Below are 19,349 nucleotides of genomic sequence, written 5' to 3' on the forward strand. Positions count from 1 at the left end.
TCCAAACAACCACCAACGATCTCAGACGCCAAGTTTCAGAATTGGAAGATCGCAACAGGAGGGGAAACGTGCGAATCTTCGGGGTCCCAGAAAATGCAGAAAAGGACACTGACTCGTGTATATCATTTCTGGAAGCGTGGATCCCGTCTGCTACGGGGATACAGTTCCAAGACGGACTGGAGCTGGACAGAGCCCATAGAGTCCGACCTTCCTACATCGCACGTCGAGAGGACCTCGACCTCTCATATGCAAACCACTTAGGTTCCAACACACGGAAGACATCCTAAGGTATGCTAGGAAAAACCACAACATCATCTGGGAAGGTAACAGAATCACGTTTACCCAGGATTACTCCAGAGAAACGGTGGAAATAAGGAAAGGCTTCCTATCTCTTCGAGAAAAATTACGGGCGAAAGATATTCAGTTCTCTTTTGCAGGCCCGGCGAAATTCAAGATCTCAGACCACGGTCGTTCTCACCTCTTCACTAATCCGCATGAGTTATCATGCTACCTAAGTGTCAAACCACAACAAGAAATGGACACGTCTGGGGGTCAATCTAATAAAAGGAAAACAGATGCACAAGAAAAAGGCAGTTAGGTCTACCTCCAGCTACCATCATCCGCGATCTTTCAACAGGTATGTCTAACTGCTAATCCAGTTTTAACGTCCTGACCCAAGTCTCTCACTGACTTTCAGAGGCTGGACTTAGCCTCAGTGATCGAACGCTGGTCTGGGACAATCCTACACCTCACTTATTCTATGCCCAAGTAATAAGTTATGAGTCTATTGTCCTGCTCCTCTTACGAGAGGGTCCCAGCACTGCTCTGCTCCCCTTACGAGAGGGTCCCAGCACTGCTCTGCACTACCTGCAGTGCTCATCTGGCTTGTGCTTCCCACTGATAAATGTGATGTGAGGTTAATTTACTGTGAGATTAATTTACTGTGTAGTTGCTTCACTTATCCTCAGGCAAGCGACATACACTATGTTGTTGCATATCGATTTACGCTATATTGTTGCATATAAAATCTCTACCTTCTGCAAGTTCCCTAAATGTCTGAAGGTACCTTTACATGACTGGAATTGTTGACATAAGTTATATTTGCCGTACGCAAATATGAGGGGCTCTTTAAATAAGAAGTTCTTTGATTACCTAATTAATTTTCTTCAATTCAGTTATTGCGTCGCCTATCCTTCGGCGAGTCTAATGTTCTAAGATAATGGCATAAGTTGACCGTACACAAAAGATGCTTCATCTATTAATGTTAAACAAATGTTATCAGAATGTTTTCACACAAAATGCTATCAGAATGTTATCACATATGTCCCTGTGCGAGCGTCAACAGCACTGTCGTCGCAGCTCTTCAGTTCGAGTTTTGTGGAGGGAGGGAGGGAGGGAGGGAGGGGAGGTGGGTAGGGGGGGAAATTCCGATGGGGGAGGGGGGAACAAGGGGGGGCTGACTCAGTTGGGGGGGTGGGGGGCTGTAGGGTTGTAAAGACGGATGTTTCAGGAGCATCTCTGCTATGTACTATACCTGATCTATTCTTTGCTCTTCTTCCTTTCCTTTCTTTCTCCTCTCACACCTTCATAGCTACCTCTTGCTTACTAATTACTCTATACCACCACGATGTGTGCCACGTATTCCAGGTCCTTCCTCGGCGTGCAATTGTAGTATTTATAAATGCAGCTTACCTGTGTGTGCGGAAATGCACGTTATGGCCCACGTCCACATTAAACCGAACCTATATCCATGGCTTCAGATAAGAACTTAGCAGCTTCTCTACACATTGTTTCGCTATACGTTAAGGGGCTTAATCACCCAGTCAAGCGCTAAAATTTTTTGGATTACTTGGCCAAAACTAAAGGGGATATAATTCATGCAGGAAACAAAATTATCCCAGGCTGATGCTGACAACCTTAAACATAACTGGATCTCACTGACACTTTGCTCCCCTGTGACTCAAAAGAAAAGAGGGGTGATCACCCTGGTTGCTAAAAAATCTAACTTAGCCGTGATATCACATTCAGTAGACTCCGAAGGTAGACTGAGTATTGCACATCTGCAAAGAGACGAGGACCATATCTATGTGGCAAATATCTCTGGCCCTAATACTGACCTGCCTGAATTCAGGGAATATGTTTCGAAAGAACTTGAATATATTCCACAAGATGAGCTCCTAGTGGTTGGGGGGGAATCTTAATCTACCATTAGATCCCTTGTTAGACAGGCAATCCAAGAGTACATACCACCCCCCGCGCGCACATGAGGCATTGAAGCGAATGTGTGCTAAGTTCCACCTACATGACTCGTGGCGCCTTCAAAACCCGGATGGCCGTGACTATACTTTCTATTCCCCTCCTCACAAATCTTATTCAAGAATAGATTATTTATTGATATCCGACACACATACACACCTCATCGACGAAACTGATATAGCCCCCATATTGGTGTCGGACCATGCAGGTATCCATATGAAATTGGCAGGCTCACATTCACTTATCCCCCCCAGATGGTGGCGCTTCAACGATGAGATATTGTCAGTGCCAGAGAACAAGAAAAGCATAGAACAATGCATAGAAGAATACTTCCAGATAAACTGACAGCCGGAAACCGATCCCGCCTTAGTATGGGACGCATTTAAGGCCACATTAAGGGGTACGCTGATAGGTATCAGGGCTCGTATGAATAAAGAATTAAATTCAGAACTGGACTCTTTAGAGAAAACAATCAAGCAGCTAGAGATGCAACACTCCCTTGATCTGAAAAATACAGCTACCATCGACCGTTTGACTAATCTGAAATATAAATACAACGCCATCCTTAGTAAAAGGGCAGGAGTATGGATTAATAAATTCAAGGCCTTAAGGCTATGTAAGGGTAACAAAGCAGGGAAACTCCTTGCTTCCTATCTGAAACACAAAAGGAAGCAATTGCATATAACATCTATTAGGGACCATCCAATACCACCAAAACCAAACAGAAGGACATTCTCCACACATTCCAGTCCATTTACGAAGATCTTTATAAAAATAACAACCAATTCAACATGGAAGAATGTAACAATTATCTAAATTCGATTCAACTCCGACCCCGACAAAACCAAACTTGGGGCGCCACTGACTATAGCAGAAATTTCTACTGCCGTTAAACATTGAAGAACAATAAAGCTCCGGGGCCTGACGGCTTCACTGACAATTTTTATAAGACCTTTGAGGAACAACTTAACCCACGACTCCTCAAATTGTTCCAATCCTTTTCACTATCAAACAGAACCACCCCCACGATGAGTGAAGCAACAATAATAGTGATACCTAAAGATGGGAAGGACCCTTTACTCCCTAAGAATTATAGGCCGATATCCCTCATAAATTTGGACTGCAAGGTTTACGTGAAAGCTCTAGCATGCAGACTAAACGCCGTTCTACCCTCCTTAATAAATAACTCACAGGTGGGGTTCCTGAAACACCGCCTTTCTAACGACAATACGAGACTCCTATGCCATGTGCTGGAGAAGTCGAAAATCTCAAATGCCCCCGCAGTAGCAATCACCCTGGACGCAGAGAAAGCGTTTGATAGGGTGTCGTGGCCCTTAATCCGTCAATGCATGCACATTTTCAACGTGGGTGATACTTTTATCGATGTGGTCATGTCATTATATGCCTCTCCTTCGGCTAGAATTGCCATTAACAGTTCGCTATCGGAACCATTCCTTCTTGAATAAGGAACTAGACAGGGTTGCCCCTTATCTCCCGCTCTATTCCTTCTGGCGTTGGAACATCTCCTCCGCGACATACAACAGAATGTAGATATTAGTGGCATCACCTTCGGCGATAAAAGTATTAAAATTGCTGCTTACGCAGACGATATCCTGATAGTCACTGAGAATCCTGATACCTCTATAGCCGCACTGATGAACTCGATATAATCCTACTCTAGGCATTCAGGCTACAAACTGAATCGCGATAAATCTGAAGTAAAACCCCTCAACATATTCACTAATAAGGAATCTTTAGGGACATCAGGCTTAGTCTGGCAAAACAATCATCAAATATCTAGGTATAGAATTTGGAAGCTCCACCATAGAGACCCTACAACACAATAAAAAACTCACTCTAGAAAAAATAAAAACTCACCTAGACGGATGGTCACCCCGCTTCATCACTTGGTGGGGCAGGCTAGAGACCATCAAAATGATGATTACACAGCTAGTAAATTACTTAATTACCATGCTCCCATTGATGCTGTCCCAAGAATTTCATAATAGATTTCACAAAATGATTAACAATTTTATCTGGAAAGGGAAAAAAGGACGCATCAGCCTGCAAAAACTGAGATTAGATAAATCCATTGGTGGAGTCAATCTCCCAGACTTTAGGAGATATCAAATAGCCTTTTTAGCGAAACAAGGATCCTATTGGCTGTCCCCCCAGTGGACTATACACCGGTGTGGCTAGACATCGAAAAAGCGTTCCTGGAAGGCATTCCTCCCATCTCGATCCTATCAATGAAAACGAATCAGCTCCCGTGCTCTAAGCCCATATTTACTAACACCAAAATAGCTTTACTAAGAGTAGATAAACTGCTAGAATCATCAATAAGAAAATCTAGGTGGGAAGTGATTTGGAAAAACCCCTCAATCACTTACAAAGGGAAACCACTGTTCAACCCAACCTAGATCAAGAAGGGAATTATTTTACCCCACCAACTCTATGATAATGGCTACCCTCTGCCCTTTACAAAAATCCAATCGAACTTTGGGATAGATAGTTCCGACTTTTACATATTCCTTAACGTCAAAACAGCCCTTACAAAAGCGGGATTGACATCCAAACAAGCGGCTCTTCCATCACTCCTCTCCTCCCTAAATAAAATTGGTCACCAGGTCTCGAGGCTATACAAATTGCTGAGCCCGCAATCATCCATGTTAAATACCAAAACAACACAGTTCTGGTCGTCAATCGCCTCCTTCTCCATCTCAGAGCTGGAGTGGTCCACGGCGTGGAGATCTTGCACGAGCCATAAAATAAGCCCTACATTATAACAAGCCAAATTCTGTCTCATGCATAAAGTCTTCTGGACGCCGGCTCGCCTATATGCACACAAACTCAGCCCTGACGCATTTTGCTGGAACTGCAAGAGGGCAGAAGGAGACCTGGACCACCTCATCCTCCAATGCGACTGCGTCTCAACGTTTTGGGATAGAGTATTTGACTTCATCCACAAACTATTTAATATCTCACCCGCCAAAGAACTTCCCTATCTTGTTTTCGGCTTTACAAAGGAAACCCAAATCCCAGAAATAGACAGGGCCCTCCTAGACCTCCTCCTCACGGCGGCTGTGAAAGTCGTTCTAAACAATTGGAAAGACACCAAAAAGGCAAGCTATGCCTGTTGGCTAAACTGGGTGATTAACCTACGAGGGGCTGATAACATCTCACTACAAAACACACCAGGGCGACCCTCACAAAGGAAACTTTGGAACTCACTGGATATCTACTACAAAACCCATAAACCTCCGTGATTACCCATAACCTGAACTACTATGCCTCATCGTGGTGTCCAATCTAACTTATCACATCTTACATCTTGTATCTTACCCCTCACCTCTTACACCTATCCTTGCTCTCTCTTTCTACTCTATTCTTCTTCCTCCTATCTACTTCGATCCTTTCCACTTCCTATTGATCTCTATCCTCTCAGGAGCCCAGCCTAGAAAGGCTTCATGGCTGATTGCCACATTACCCTTGCGACCGTCCCTAACGACATGAACACCATCGTGGGACATAATGCCTTTCTCTGCTAATATTCACGTCATATCCTCTTTATGAATAATGTATAATGACATGTATTGTTTATATGTACATTGCTACTTCTGATTTGTATGCTACAAAACCTGAAATTTCCAATAACAACTTTTGAAATTAACAAAAAAAAACAAAAAAGGAAGTGGTACTACAAAGGGCAAAAATATAAAACATAATACTTACCTATATCTAAGGTCCTAACCCAGAACATAAGCAAAGTCTACCTAAAACGACAAGACTGCCTTTAAGTTTTGTAAATCAGTAATTAGCCAATCACATAAAGCCTGGTCATTGGTATGTACCGCAGTACATTCACAAAAGTTCATGAAACTATCGCAACAACGGATACCACTAAGTTAAAATACCTTTCAATGTATAAAATACTTACCCTGCTTACATGTAGTACCAAAATAGATCATCTGCACACTATAATGTGGGAGAGGTGTGGCGCCGCGGCCAGGGCGACTGACGCTGGAATCTGGGGATCAGGGTTCGATCCCCGGGTCCGGCGGCAGGTTAGCCCAGCACCATGCGACTCTGGGCAATAGCTCGCTTAATCTTCCCGACGGCCCCCAGCGCCTAGAGACCCTAACGGGTGATTGTGCGCTATACAAATGTGGATTATTATTATTATTATTATTATAATGTATAACCCTGACAAGTTTTATGTAAATCCAACTGGGAGTTTGGCCATTAAGCGTATGTACAAAGTCTATGGGAATATGCACTGGTGCCCAAAACTGTTTTGCCCTCCTCATTTTTTCTTTGAATTTCCTTAAAAAATCACCTCGAAACAGGGCCGGAATGGGAATCTAAACCGGCCCTGGTATTGAGCCTGGCCCTGGGTGGGGGCCTGGGGGAAAGCTTTGTGCCGATTTTGTTGCAAAACCGGCCCCAGTCACAAAACGGGACCCCAAGGGGTCTAAAACCAGCCCCCACCTTGGCAGCCCACTAGGTAAACAACTGGTGCCCGCTAAGGCCAGTCCGGCCCTGCCTCAAAACTGTGCATTATCTGGCAAAGTAGAAAACGAAATAGGTCTGCAAGTTTGGTGGTGGTTCATAAAACAGGGCTAAGTTATAAGCAAGCAAAAATCTGAGGAATTCCCATGTCTGGCAACCAAAACTATATCTACACAGTGGCTAACACCAATCAGTAATACATACATACATTGCCTAACTATGCCTGATTTTGGGGGTGGGTCACGCTCACAGAAGAGAACTGAGTCAAGGAAGAGAGAGACGGTCGTAATTCAAATATTCCTACAGTTAAAGACATGCATTCACAAATGAAGTTTAAAAGCCATTAATATAAATGCATTTTAAAAAAATGGGGTTTCCTTTGTATCGTGTATGTGCAAATCATAAATATTCCAGTAGCAATGCTGTACCTTGCATATTTTGTATAAGGAATCTTGACCATCTCCTCCTGTATCTTTGAAATAATCATGAGCTGGGAACGTTCGATTGATATCTCTTGTAATTGCACTGTCTTGAGGGGACTCCTGTATCAAGAAAACATATTGCATTGTCATGTTACATCAGACAAACAATGTAGAAATAAAGACATTTAGAATTTTGAATAACCAAAGTCACACTTGGTTTATACTAGACCAATGTATTTTATGTGTGCGAGTCTTTGTCTTGCACTGGGTTTAATTTTCTAGTCTTTTTTTGTAACACAAACTTTGAGTTTTGCAAGTTGTGTACAGCTGTGAATACATTGCATCATGTATACATGTGATCATCGGCATCTTTCGAATTTAAGGTGCACCAGGTGATATGTTAACAGTGAAAAGTACAAGAGTATTATCCTTTATAGTATCTATTTGTGCACAACTATCGTGCATACAACAACAGCGGGGAAGACTTCGACAGATGTCGTATCTAGCCAAGTGTCATGCAGGCTATATTCATATACGCAACATCTATCCACAGAAATACAAATAATAAAGTTGAATCATGTACAACAAAAAATTAACAATAAAGAACTGAGCTACTATCAACTGAGTGTCTGCCTCCTAGATCTGGCGGGAAAGGCAGGGCGGAGGGCTGCCAGAACGGACGGAGGGCAGCTGGAAGGGGGAAAGCAAGGGGGGGCGGAGAGAGAGGGGGGGGGGGAGAACACAGGCTAAGACCTCAATGATGCCTCATTCATCAGTAAGGGTTGTAGATTGTATTTTGAAACGTTCTAATAACTGAGTCCAGTCCATTTATATTGGTTTCTTTCTTAATCCTCTATACTGTTCAAGTTGCAGCGCCTCCCTCTCAGCAGTGGCCCATCGCATAACTTCCTCCTGCCACATCCCCTCACGAGGTGCCTTGTGTGATTTCCACCGCTGAGTGATGAGCCTCTTGGCCAATATCAAGGCGAGGCCCGTAAAAAGCTGTAATACCTTTGCCTTTTTAGGGAGAGGAAGGAGAACCAAATGACGAGTTTCAGCAGCATTCCACATAGGGCGATCGGTGAGGTGTGTAAGGCCCTGTATAACCTCTGTACAGAATTCTACAAGAGGGGGGCAGGCCCATAGCATGTGTAGAATATCTGCAATACAATTATTTGCACTACACAGGGCCTACCTTACACACTGGGCGAGAAAGCGTATGTACCAGAGTGGTCGGAGAAGCAGAACCTGATCCCAGTCAATCAAACCGTATTCAAGAAAGGAACTGGGAACCACCTTGAACACACTAGCAGTATCTCAGATCGCCAACAAATGTAAACGGGATAGGAAAAGGCTGCATCTCTGCTTCGTAGACCTAAAGGCAGCATTTGACTGCGTGGACTGCCACAGATTATGGAAAAAGCTAAATCACTGGAAAATCCCAGGAAACATACTCAGAGGAATAACCCAACTATATACCAACACCCAGGTAAGAGTAAAAATACGCCATGGGTAAAAGGTCTCAAGGAAAATCCTAACGAACAGTGGTTTGAATCACTGATGTGTTTTCGCCCCTCACTTATTTAATTTGTGACCTAGAGCAGAGGTTGGACCAAACCAACACTCACCCCCTAAAAGTAGGTACATTACTCGTGTCACACTTATCTTACGCAGACGATGTTCTACTAATGAGTTTCACGCAAATAAGTCTCCAGAGGGCACTGACAGAAATGCAGAATTATGCAACAACAACAAAAAATGAAAATCAACACAAACAAGACTAAAACCATGCAGATTCAAAATAAAGCTAGGAGTAAACTCAAGATCTGGCTGAAAGGAATGAAGTTGATAGATTCCTAGATATTTGTGGTTTGGAACTTCCTTCAAGACAATAGATTTAACCAACAAGCACAAAGGAATTATATGGGAAAAAAAGGGCAGGTGCGTTATCATTCACATTCGGCACTCTAGCGAAAAAACGGACACGTCTGTTGTTTAAGCCAATACTAGCAGTGATGACCGCAACGTTTTTGCCAACTCTAATGTATGACAGCATAACTCAACATGGAACAGATTCAGAATTATTAGACAAATTGCAGGTATTCACCTATAAAGGATATTCCAGCTGCCAAAAAGTGCATCACCTACTCAGGTGAGGCTGGAAATTTGAATCATAAATGAAACTTTAGGAAGGATGAACACAGCTGTAATAAGCTGCTGCAAGCATAAAACAACCGAGAACACTGCAAACTTAGCGAAGCACTACGGATGGAAAATGAGAAAGACAAAGAAACATCATACAATAATAACTTTCTCTATAAAGCACTCGAAAATACCAAGAGAACACCTGTGGAAAAAAGGTCGGTCCTTTTCATAATTTAGACATATGTAGAAAAACAAAATGGCAAGCCGCCAATCCCTATCAAAAGACAAAGCAGCATTCAGCAGACAGACACATGCTTAAATGGTAATTATTAACTAAGACTTTTAAAAACCAGCACCCTACCTAGGTGCCACATTCTCTGTCCATTACACGAAACGGCTGAAGGCACTCCGTTTCGGTGACCTACCAACAACAGCAGATCTCTCTAGCTGGAAAGGCCCCATAACATGTAGATTTTGTGGTCAAACAAAAGAGGACGTTATTCATCTGATCTGCCTCTGCCCATACTTCCATTCAGCACGAGTCACTTTACCTCACCCTCCATGCACTCCTCTAGGGCCTCTTGGCATGTCCGCACATTGAAGATGAGCCAGATTGGGCGCAGCCCAAAAATTTGCAAGGGGCGCAGGGTCTTACAAATGCATAAAACGTGGATTAAAGAGGGTGTATCTTCCTTATACCTCTGGCCATACTTATACGCCATCAGGGGGATTAGGCCAAACGTGGTCTCATTAAGTGGTGTTTCACTAATGGCTTCATAGGGGGATGATAAAGAGTGTGGTAGGTTTTCACAATCGTATAGTTTTGACGCCCAGCTACCATGGAAGAGATTTTTCATGGCAAGTGCATCATGTTTCGCTGACAAGATCTTTGCTTGTTTGGTCAACACTTTTGCGGCCACACCTATGGGTAACGAGCTAGACCATATATCGTGGGCATCAAGTACATCCAAACAGTGAGTTAAAAATGGACTCCAAGTGGTTCTAGGGTTATTTAGCAGGAACCAAATGTGATTCTTTAATGTGAGGTCGCAGGCCTTTTTAGTTTTTAAGCAGTAGGCAATAAATCTTACTTTCATGCTCCAATGCTGAGATGGCAGGCTAAACTCCATGAGGATTTGGGCATGGGAGGTCGAGTTGGGTAGATTGAACACTCTGCGGAAACAGGCTGATTGTGCTCTGTCTAGACAAGTGAACATTTAGTCTTTGAAAGTTAGCGCATCAAAGGCTAAAGTTTGTAAAAGTTTGGCACCTATCACACGAATTAACGGGGAGAGATCTGGAGAGTGGAGGGCGTTCTTAGTTTTTAAGAAGGCCCCCTCCAGGTAGCAGGCCACTCCTTGCATTGCAGCAATATATGGTGCCGGTCTTCCTCTATGATCTAACCAGACTCCCAGGTACTTATATGCTAACTCTATGGATTTCCTTAAATATACCAGAAGCACTTTCTTGCTCATTGTTGCAATACCATCATCACCTTGTTTTGGCGATGTTTCTTTTGCAGTACGAGGCCAATGAGTCAAAGAGCCTCTTAAGGCCCACCTTGGTTTAATAGAGGAGAATCATATCGTCTGCATAGTGCATTGATTTTATTCTCCTCGATCAAACCCCGCGAAACTGCCGGCTCACAAAAAAGTTCGACATAGTAACCATTAGACTAAAAGTAGCCGGAACGGGCAGTTCTTGAAGTCAGCCTCAGCAAGCTTTGCAATAGCTGACGCACAGACCCAATGAAGATTGTAAGCGCTAAATCGTGAAATTTAATTGGATGTATAATGACGGCTGCTTAACTCGGAAAGCGTGCGCCAGCTCAGTTTTCCTTGACGCACACACACTTTTGATCCGTTGAAGAGCATAACGCCTAAATGTGAAATTTTAATGAAATGTATAATGATGGCTTTTAGTATCATTCTTATCTTTTGAATTATGTAGTGTATGCAAAGGTTTTAATTAATCATGCATAATAAATAAAATTACTAAATTAAGTCCTCGATCAAACCCCGGTGGGCCTTCAGAGGATCTTTGATGCATTGGGCTCATCCTGCAAAACAAGCTCTTCTTTGTTGGCCTTCAGATCGCCTTTGTGGGGTGGTCACCCCTCACCAGTGAGCGAGCTATAAGTGGATAATAATCACCATACTTGTCGGACCCCTGGGGGCCCATCATACATAACCTTTCCCCAGTTGATTCATTCAGCCCAGGGTAGGACTGGCATCTGGGCAACATGAAGTAGGGATTCTGCTGGGGACTGGCATAGGTGGTGTAAATCTGCGACAACCTCCGAGTTCGAAAGTGGGCATCCGCATGTGATGATCTGAACCCCTGGGCCTGACAAATTCTTATGACCTGATTCTGGTTTCCAGTTGGTCCAGTCCTTTCCAGGGTTTTGTATGGGAAAATTGGGTTCACTGAAATGGGTATGGGGTGTCAAGAGTTAAGGTATTCATGTGAAAGGAAGTGGGCTGCAATATAATCGCTGTCCTAACCAATACGTCTATGGTTTGCCTCAAGTCAAATCTCTTTTGTTCCTCTTTATTTACATCAAGATCTGTGGAAAGTACATATTTAAATATGAAATGCACAAACATCATGGATCTATCCCGTTTAAAGGTAGAGCTTTCCACAGCACCTGCAGGCGCGTATCTTGGTGAGAAAGATTGGGACGGTGCAAACTTCAGATTTTCTAACAATCACACTGGCATATCTAGTTAAAATACAATAATACGACAAGCAGGGCATGGGCAGTCTAAGGGTCAGTGGAGTTGGAGGGGAATTTTGGTTTTTAGGGGTAGTAAGTGGTAAGAAACCTAATATTTTGTAAAACAACTCACCATACCCAAATGAGAGCACCTAAACCCAACAATTAAGTTCACAATACATTGAATAGGGGTCTGTGACACCTCAATTCCCTTCCTTGAAGCTACACTCCTGGGCAGCTGCTTCTTTTTATGAGCCTATCAACACTACATCACTTCCTAGCTTTCTGTCCAAAGTCTTTGCATCTATGAACGGTCTCCTCTATCCAAACGCTTTGTATCTCTTCTCTATTCACAGGACAACCCTTGCCTATTCACTGCCAATTCCTCCACAGCCCCTACTGATGGACTTTCTCATCTCTCCAATGCCCCTGCTTCTCATTACGGATATCGCTCTACAGTCTCTGAAACTCTTCTATTTCTAAATCCCATATTTGTAAAGCACGCCTAACGGTATACAGGTGCTGGGGGGAGCTTAAGTGAGCTATTGCCCAGAGTCACATGATGCTGAGCTGGCACCAGGGGAACCGTGAGTCCAGCGCTCCGTAGTCAGCCGCTCTGGCCGCTGCACCACAAATCTTTACTGCCCCACCTCTCCACGGCCTTGCAGCTCCACTGTTACATCTCGCAACAGCCCCTGTAACTCTTCATTGTCATATCTCCACACCTCTTGCACCTGGTTACTTTCTCATTTTTCCACACGTCCTGCATTTCTTCACTGCTTTTCTCAACAGTCTCGCTTCTCTTCACTTCTTTATCACTTAACAACCCCACCATCTTTTAACTACTTTGTCTTTCTCTATATACATTCAATCTCATCATTCACATCTATCTACACACTCAGCGATTCTTCACTGCCCCATTTTTTCACGGCCCCTTCCATCTTTTCACTGCCATGTCCCTGGCATCTCTTCAAATATTTCATTCCTCTACAGCCCCTGTAGGTTTTCACTGTCACATCTGTCTAAATCGTGTGCCTCTCTTCACTCTCCCATCTCGCCAGATGCCCAGAACCTATTCACTGCTCCATTTAACCATAGTCTTGGAAATCTCTGTGTCAGCAAACCCTACACCTTCACTTTTCATCCCTCCTTTTTCCCTACCTCATCCATTCACATGCCTCTTATTTAAATACAAACTCTTCACAACCCCTCATTCCTTCATAGCTGCTCATTACTCTGGACCACCTTTGCAGATTCAGCATCTGTTCACAGTCCTATCATCTCCCTACAGCACCATCATCTCAAACTAATCCAGCCCCTTTACTTTCATCAGCAACAGTTGCAGTAGCTCATCACAAGTCCAGTACATCTAGCAGCAACTCTAGTTACGCCTAAGTTCGCTCCAAAGCCCCAGAACCTTTTCGAAGCTGCGCTTTCTTCCTGTAGGCCCATCATCCCAATAGCGTTTGATCACTTATTTAGATTCCTAAAAGTCACATCTCTCAACAGCTCCAGCATCGATCCACAACCCCACTTTTTCTCCACAAAATCTATCCACAGTTTCAGCATTCCTACATAAATTATTCGTTAACGCAGAAGCACTTTGTCAAACTGCATTTTGGGGAGGGGTTTAGAGAAGCATAGGGGTGTGGAGATTTAATTCTGAAACAACAGAGTGAACAAGGAAATAACAAGCATTCGCAATGCAATAGATCTCACATTTCGGAAACTTTGACCTATTGGTATTGTAAATGACAATGCTTTTATTAATGCAGGATTTTTAAACACATGAAAGGCATTGCCCTTTACAATGCCAATAGCTCAAAATCTTACAGAGACCTATTGCATTGCAAATGCTTGTTAGTTTTAAGATGCTTTAGGGAAATAGAAGGGAAACACAATAATTTGTACTGGACCATGGAGTGAAGAATAAATGAGGCGTATGAGGAAACGGATAAGGAGCCAAGATAAAATTCTTAGGTGAACCAAGGCTACACAGCATATTTAAGTCACCACATGGCATATTCTCATGTGTTGCTGAGGTCCAGGAAAAACGTGAAAATGCTTAATAAACGCTAAGATGAAATGTTTCGGGTAGAGTCAGACACAAATGCATATCTGGCACAGAACTAGATGTTCCGAAACATAGCACATTTCCATATTGTCTATTCAGCTTTTGCAGCGACGTGTCAACGAGCATCTCTTTTTAGACATATGCTACTCGGGGTCTTAGCTTATTTGGATTTTATGTATTTTCAGTATGCAGCAGGATGGCCAAAACGAGCACAGGATGAAGTACAAAGGCTAAATTCAAAAAACAAATTTTCACCTAAATTGATCACACGAATCGGGTCAGGTAGTCACAGGAAGTTTTAGTTCGGTTTATCACTTATTTAACAAATGTTTATATTGGAATTTAACCCACACAAAAGACCTCCCAGATATGGCTGATAATGGTATTGGATGCAGTGTTTTAAGTGATTAGTCATGGTCACAATGTGGTAAATCGGGGAGCCAGAATTAGAACCTAGGTCAAACCATTTAAACCAGGTTAGTTACCAGACTACTTCATCTCCAAAGTAAAGGCTAGCTGGACCCACTGGAAAACAGGAGCTTTCTCAATGTGCTGAAAGTCTGTACAGGATCAGAAATGTCACTGGCCGATTGTCCCCCAGGTATACAATATGGTCCAGTAAGCTTCTGCATGAAGAGCAAATGCCACCAGAACACTTGTGTGCACCTATGCAACTTGGTTTCCACATATTCAGTTAGGTTAACCCATGCAGCGCAAACAAGCAGCCCAAGGGTTTTACCATGCATAACTCCAACAGCTAGCGTTACCATGTTCATATAACAAAGTTACACCGCCTTGGCTCTAGATATTTTATATGTTTGACTATTGATTTATTTCACATACCTTTACTTATATAGTGTTTTCACAAAATAAGGTGCGAGATGTGTGTACTTGGGACTAAAGTAGACAAGTGGAATTATCACTCTGGAGCAAGAAGTTACCACACTTCAGAGGCACACCTTTACATTTTGGTAACTGTGGGGGGAGTTCTTGGAGTCAGGCATCTGGTTCATTTAGTCACTGGGATCTCAGAGAGTGCTATTAACTTTGCCAGCAAAAGAGTATTTTCTATGATGTGGAGAATATTTTTTTATTCGTTTGATCTCATGCCTATTCACTCTGCTAGGAAAAGCAGTTTAAGTTGGTGGGAAACACTTTAAAGATAAATGCAGCCGATGAAAAAAAGTAAAAGACGGGGAGCACACTATCGCAAAACTCTGTTTACAATAGAATCTGGGCATGCAGCCACAAGCATAACATTTGGTGCATGGGGCAACAACAGAAATATTTTCATACGAAGTACAAAATGTACAAAAAATTCCACAGGATTGAAAAAAGCAGAGCTGTTTTAGCGCGCCGTTTTGGAGTTCAAAGAACTGACTGGGCCAAATGTTAGTCATATTTGTTTTATACATCAAAGAGACCATGAGTAGTGCCCTGATGAGATCTAAGTGTGCCATGCGATGTACTGTGCCCGCTTCCAGCCCAGGGTCAAAATCTCCACACAAAGCAACATAATTTCGAGATAAAGCCAACCTCTCCGATAAGTATTCCATCCAACTGTTGAGAACAGCCAAGAACAAAACAACGTTTTAGATGACCAATTACTTAAGTCATCAAGGCAGAGGGAAGTAGTGTCTGCAACAAGCAACTAGACGGGAGACCAGAGATGGTTGCTACAAAGGAAAGACAAGTACCATGGATTAACCACCCAAATGCAAACCAAAATCAACATATCAATGACATCTGTAAACAAGGAGCACCAATAAGGAGGCTGCTCTTGTACGCTGAGGAATCTTATTAGGTGTTTGCATTCCTGTCATAAATGTTGTTTTGCATATTGTACAGCTTATTAGCTTGACTTAATATTGTGAAAAACATTCAGGCATGATCAGGATCATAATTGATGTAGGAATACTGCTACTCACAAGTTTAGACCAGGAAATGTAATCTGGCTCAAAGATGGTGATACCTTCAGGTGAAAATCGGTTGTCAAATGGAAAAACATGCGGATAAATAATGATCCTTGCATGTTATTTTTTACTTCAACAGTCAAGCTCTGAATAGCTAGGCAAAGTTGCGGCAATACCACGCAGTATCAGCGATGTTGATGGAAGTAATACGGTATCACAATATTTACTGAGCTACTCATAATGTAGGTTTGTCTTTAAGCTGAGCACCGAGGATGAAAACTTACTGTAGAAATGTTAAACCATGGGGGTGTGGCTAGCGCCCAATGAAGATGACAGCGTTCCCGTGACTCGCCTGAGGACGGCGGGCAGACAGAGGGAATTTCTTTATGTAATTCCAGACACGAAATCATGTAATTAAGTCAGTGGCCATCGGAATGTCTGTACTTCAAGGTGACTCGCTTTTCATCGCATATGGAGCGTTTCTTGCCCTCTGTTCCACTCTTCCTTTCATAACCGGAATGACGCCGCCATTTTGGTGCCATTCCCGGGCTGAGAGAAGACGCTTTCACCACGCGGACTGTTTGAAGAGACTGTCTCACTTTCACTACTTTCTCTCCCTTCATTCAGATTGGGAATGAGGCAGTTCTCTCTCTAGAACTGCTTTATTTTACTGATTTTCCTCATTACCTGCTCCCTCCAGTGTACCAGCCATCTTTAATGTTGTGGTGATATTTTTCTCTTCACTTCACGCGCACCCCAGTTATATATATTCTACTTAGACCTCTGGCTTTGGCGTCAACTGACAGTGTTGTGCTGCTTTTCGTTACTTTGCTTCTACATTTCTATATATGGCTGCGAGGGAGAATCTTCCACGGTTTTAATGAATATGGACTCTTTCATAAGATAAGCTGCGTATTTTTCCCCATTTACAGTGTATAGAGGCAACTCATTGCTCAGCTGTTTTCCCTTTTTGCTGCTGGAAACGAATGCATTCTAACTTTTTCAGCTGTGCATTTCAGTTGTATCTATAACCCTATATCACTTCGCTGCAGCGCACTAAAGCACTATATTGCGCAGCTTCATTCGCACCTTTTCAAAAACAATGACTCATATATACTCCTATTAATGGGTCTACTTATTCCAGTGACATTTTGAAGGAATACATAGATTTTTTTAGCACTACACTTGATCTCTTTCTCTTATATGGGCAAGCTGAAGAAAATAAGTTTATTGCAATCCTCTTTAAATCGCACATTTATCGTACGCTCAAAACTTCGAGCCCACTTCGCCCAAATGGAGACTCCTCGATCTCATCACCTAAAACCGCTTCTTCTGCAGCAACAAAGTCTCCACAAAACGGCTGAAAAAAGATCCTCCTTCTCAACCAAAGCAAGACTCGTTAGTGTCCATGGATCTTCTTTTGGGGGAAATTTGTGCCCGGCGACCTTTTGTTGAAGAGACAAACTCCAAACTAGAACTTCTAACGGATCGCTGGGCAAAGATGGAAGAAAGAATCACCAAGGTCGAACATAACGTTGAAACGCTAGGTTTATCTTATGTTAAAGTTGGTGCTCTTCAATCCCAAGTTACCGCTCTACAAAAGCAGGTCGAAACTCTTGAAAATAGGAAAAAAAGAAACAACCCCCGCATCTATAGCCTATCGGAAGGCTCAGAAGGGCCTGATCCTATTTCCTTCTTTAAAAAATTCCTGCTGACCGTGGTAAACTTACCTGAAGGTACTATTCTAGACATCCAACGCGCCCATAGATTGGGCCCTCCCCACTCAGCGTCTTCAAGTACCAAAAAACCGAGAGGAATCATACTGTACTTTCTTGAATACACGGATCTTCTCAAGGTATTAGCAGCAGCCAAGCTCATGAAACTCATATCATCTGGAAACCAACTTTTCTTCTCACAAGAATATGCAAAGACTACGGCGGACAGACGCAAAGAATTTCTTGCCAGCACTACGCTCTATAGGAGCGCGGTTTGGAGTCTTCCACCCCTGTTTGTTCAAAGTCAAGTCAAGCCTCGGAGTTTCCTCAATATCCACTGCCCAGAAAAGATGGACCTTCTAATACACGCTTCAAATAATCTTTTTCGTTTTGTTTGAACATAACAGTTTTATACATGAAACATGTGCTCTATTTGCAGAACTGTAGATTAGACACCAGCACAGTAACTTTAATTAATCTTTCTCTTTCAAGCTATATCTTCACAAATTTTGTTTTGTGATTGCAAATGTTTCTCATAATTTTTTGATGGTACTAATCAATTCTTCTTTTCACAGGTTCCAGTTTCGTATGTCTGACCTGTCCGTCTTACTTGTTGTTTCCGTCCCGAAGTCTTCCAGCATTCCCTCATTGAGTCTTAACATGTCATCATTCCATGTGGCCTCATCCCCCCCCCCCCATCCTTTATTTGTTTTGGATTTCATGTAGGTATGGTCTTTTTGTCTCGTACTCTCCACAGTAATCTTCTTCCTTTCTATAACCCCTTTGTTTTCTTTCCATTCCTCATTGCTTTATCATATTTCTCTCTCTCAACTCTTCTTCCTCTACCCTCTCTAAACTTTAAATCTTCATCAAATGCTTTTTATGATTCTTACATTGGTACTTATTACAAATTTTACTCATCCAGTTTTATAATTACCTTTGTATTTACTACAAGTTTTATATTTGCTAAAGTATAGATTACCGGTTAATTTATTTCATTCTCTTTGCTTCATATATGCTTTTAAAAATTGTCCCTTGGAATGTCCGAGGCCTAAATTTCCCCATTAAGTGATAGAGTTCTGTCACACCTCTCTAAGCTAGATGCTAATATAGCCTTATTACAAGAGTCACATCTTACAAAAAGCAAATCTTTAAAACTGGGTTGGCAACATTTTTTTCTCACAAGGAGATAAGTAAAAGAAATGGCGTTATAACTTTATGTCATAAAGCACTGAATGATAAACTCATTTCTCAAGAATCAGATGCTGAAGGTAGATGGCTTTTCACTAACTTACTGTTAGCGAAAACTCCATTATCTTTACTCAATGTATTTCCCCTACTAATGGTGATGCTTTGTTTTGGTCCCGCATTTCTCAATTGCTTTTAAAATATCCCTCAGAGAATTTTATCCTTGCAGGAGTTTGTAATTAAGTGATGGATCCTATTATTATTGATCGGAATTCTCAGTTTTTTTTTAATCCCAAACAAAATTCATAAAGCTTTTTTACTAACCATAAAACAGAGGAACTTATTGGATGCCTGGAGACTTTGCAACCCCCGTCTTTGAGAGAATATTCTTTTTTCTCCTCAGCACATCAA

The 19,349-nt window shown here is 42.3% G+C and overlaps 1 protein-coding gene across 2 annotated transcripts in view; it reads right to left on the bottom strand.

The window, feature by feature from the left end:
* The window catches only part of RABGAP1 (RAB GTPase activating protein 1), an 855,191-nt gene that overhangs the window by 390,286 nt on the left and 445,556 nt on the right, over positions 1-19,349 (bottom strand). For both annotated transcript variants that reach the window (XM_078641966.1, XM_078641967.1), the window contains one exon: positions 7,194-7,307. In XM_078641966.1, the coding sequence (XP_078498092.1) occupies positions 7,194-7,307 (114 nt within the window). The remainder of the gene's footprint in view (positions 1-7,193; positions 7,308-19,349) is intronic.

Source organism: Lissotriton helveticus, chromosome 5_1, assembly GCF_964261635.1.
Source record: "Lissotriton helveticus chromosome 5_1, aLisHel1.1, whole genome shotgun sequence".
Taxonomy (NCBI): Eukaryota; Metazoa; Chordata; class Amphibia; order Caudata; family Salamandridae; genus Lissotriton; species Lissotriton helveticus.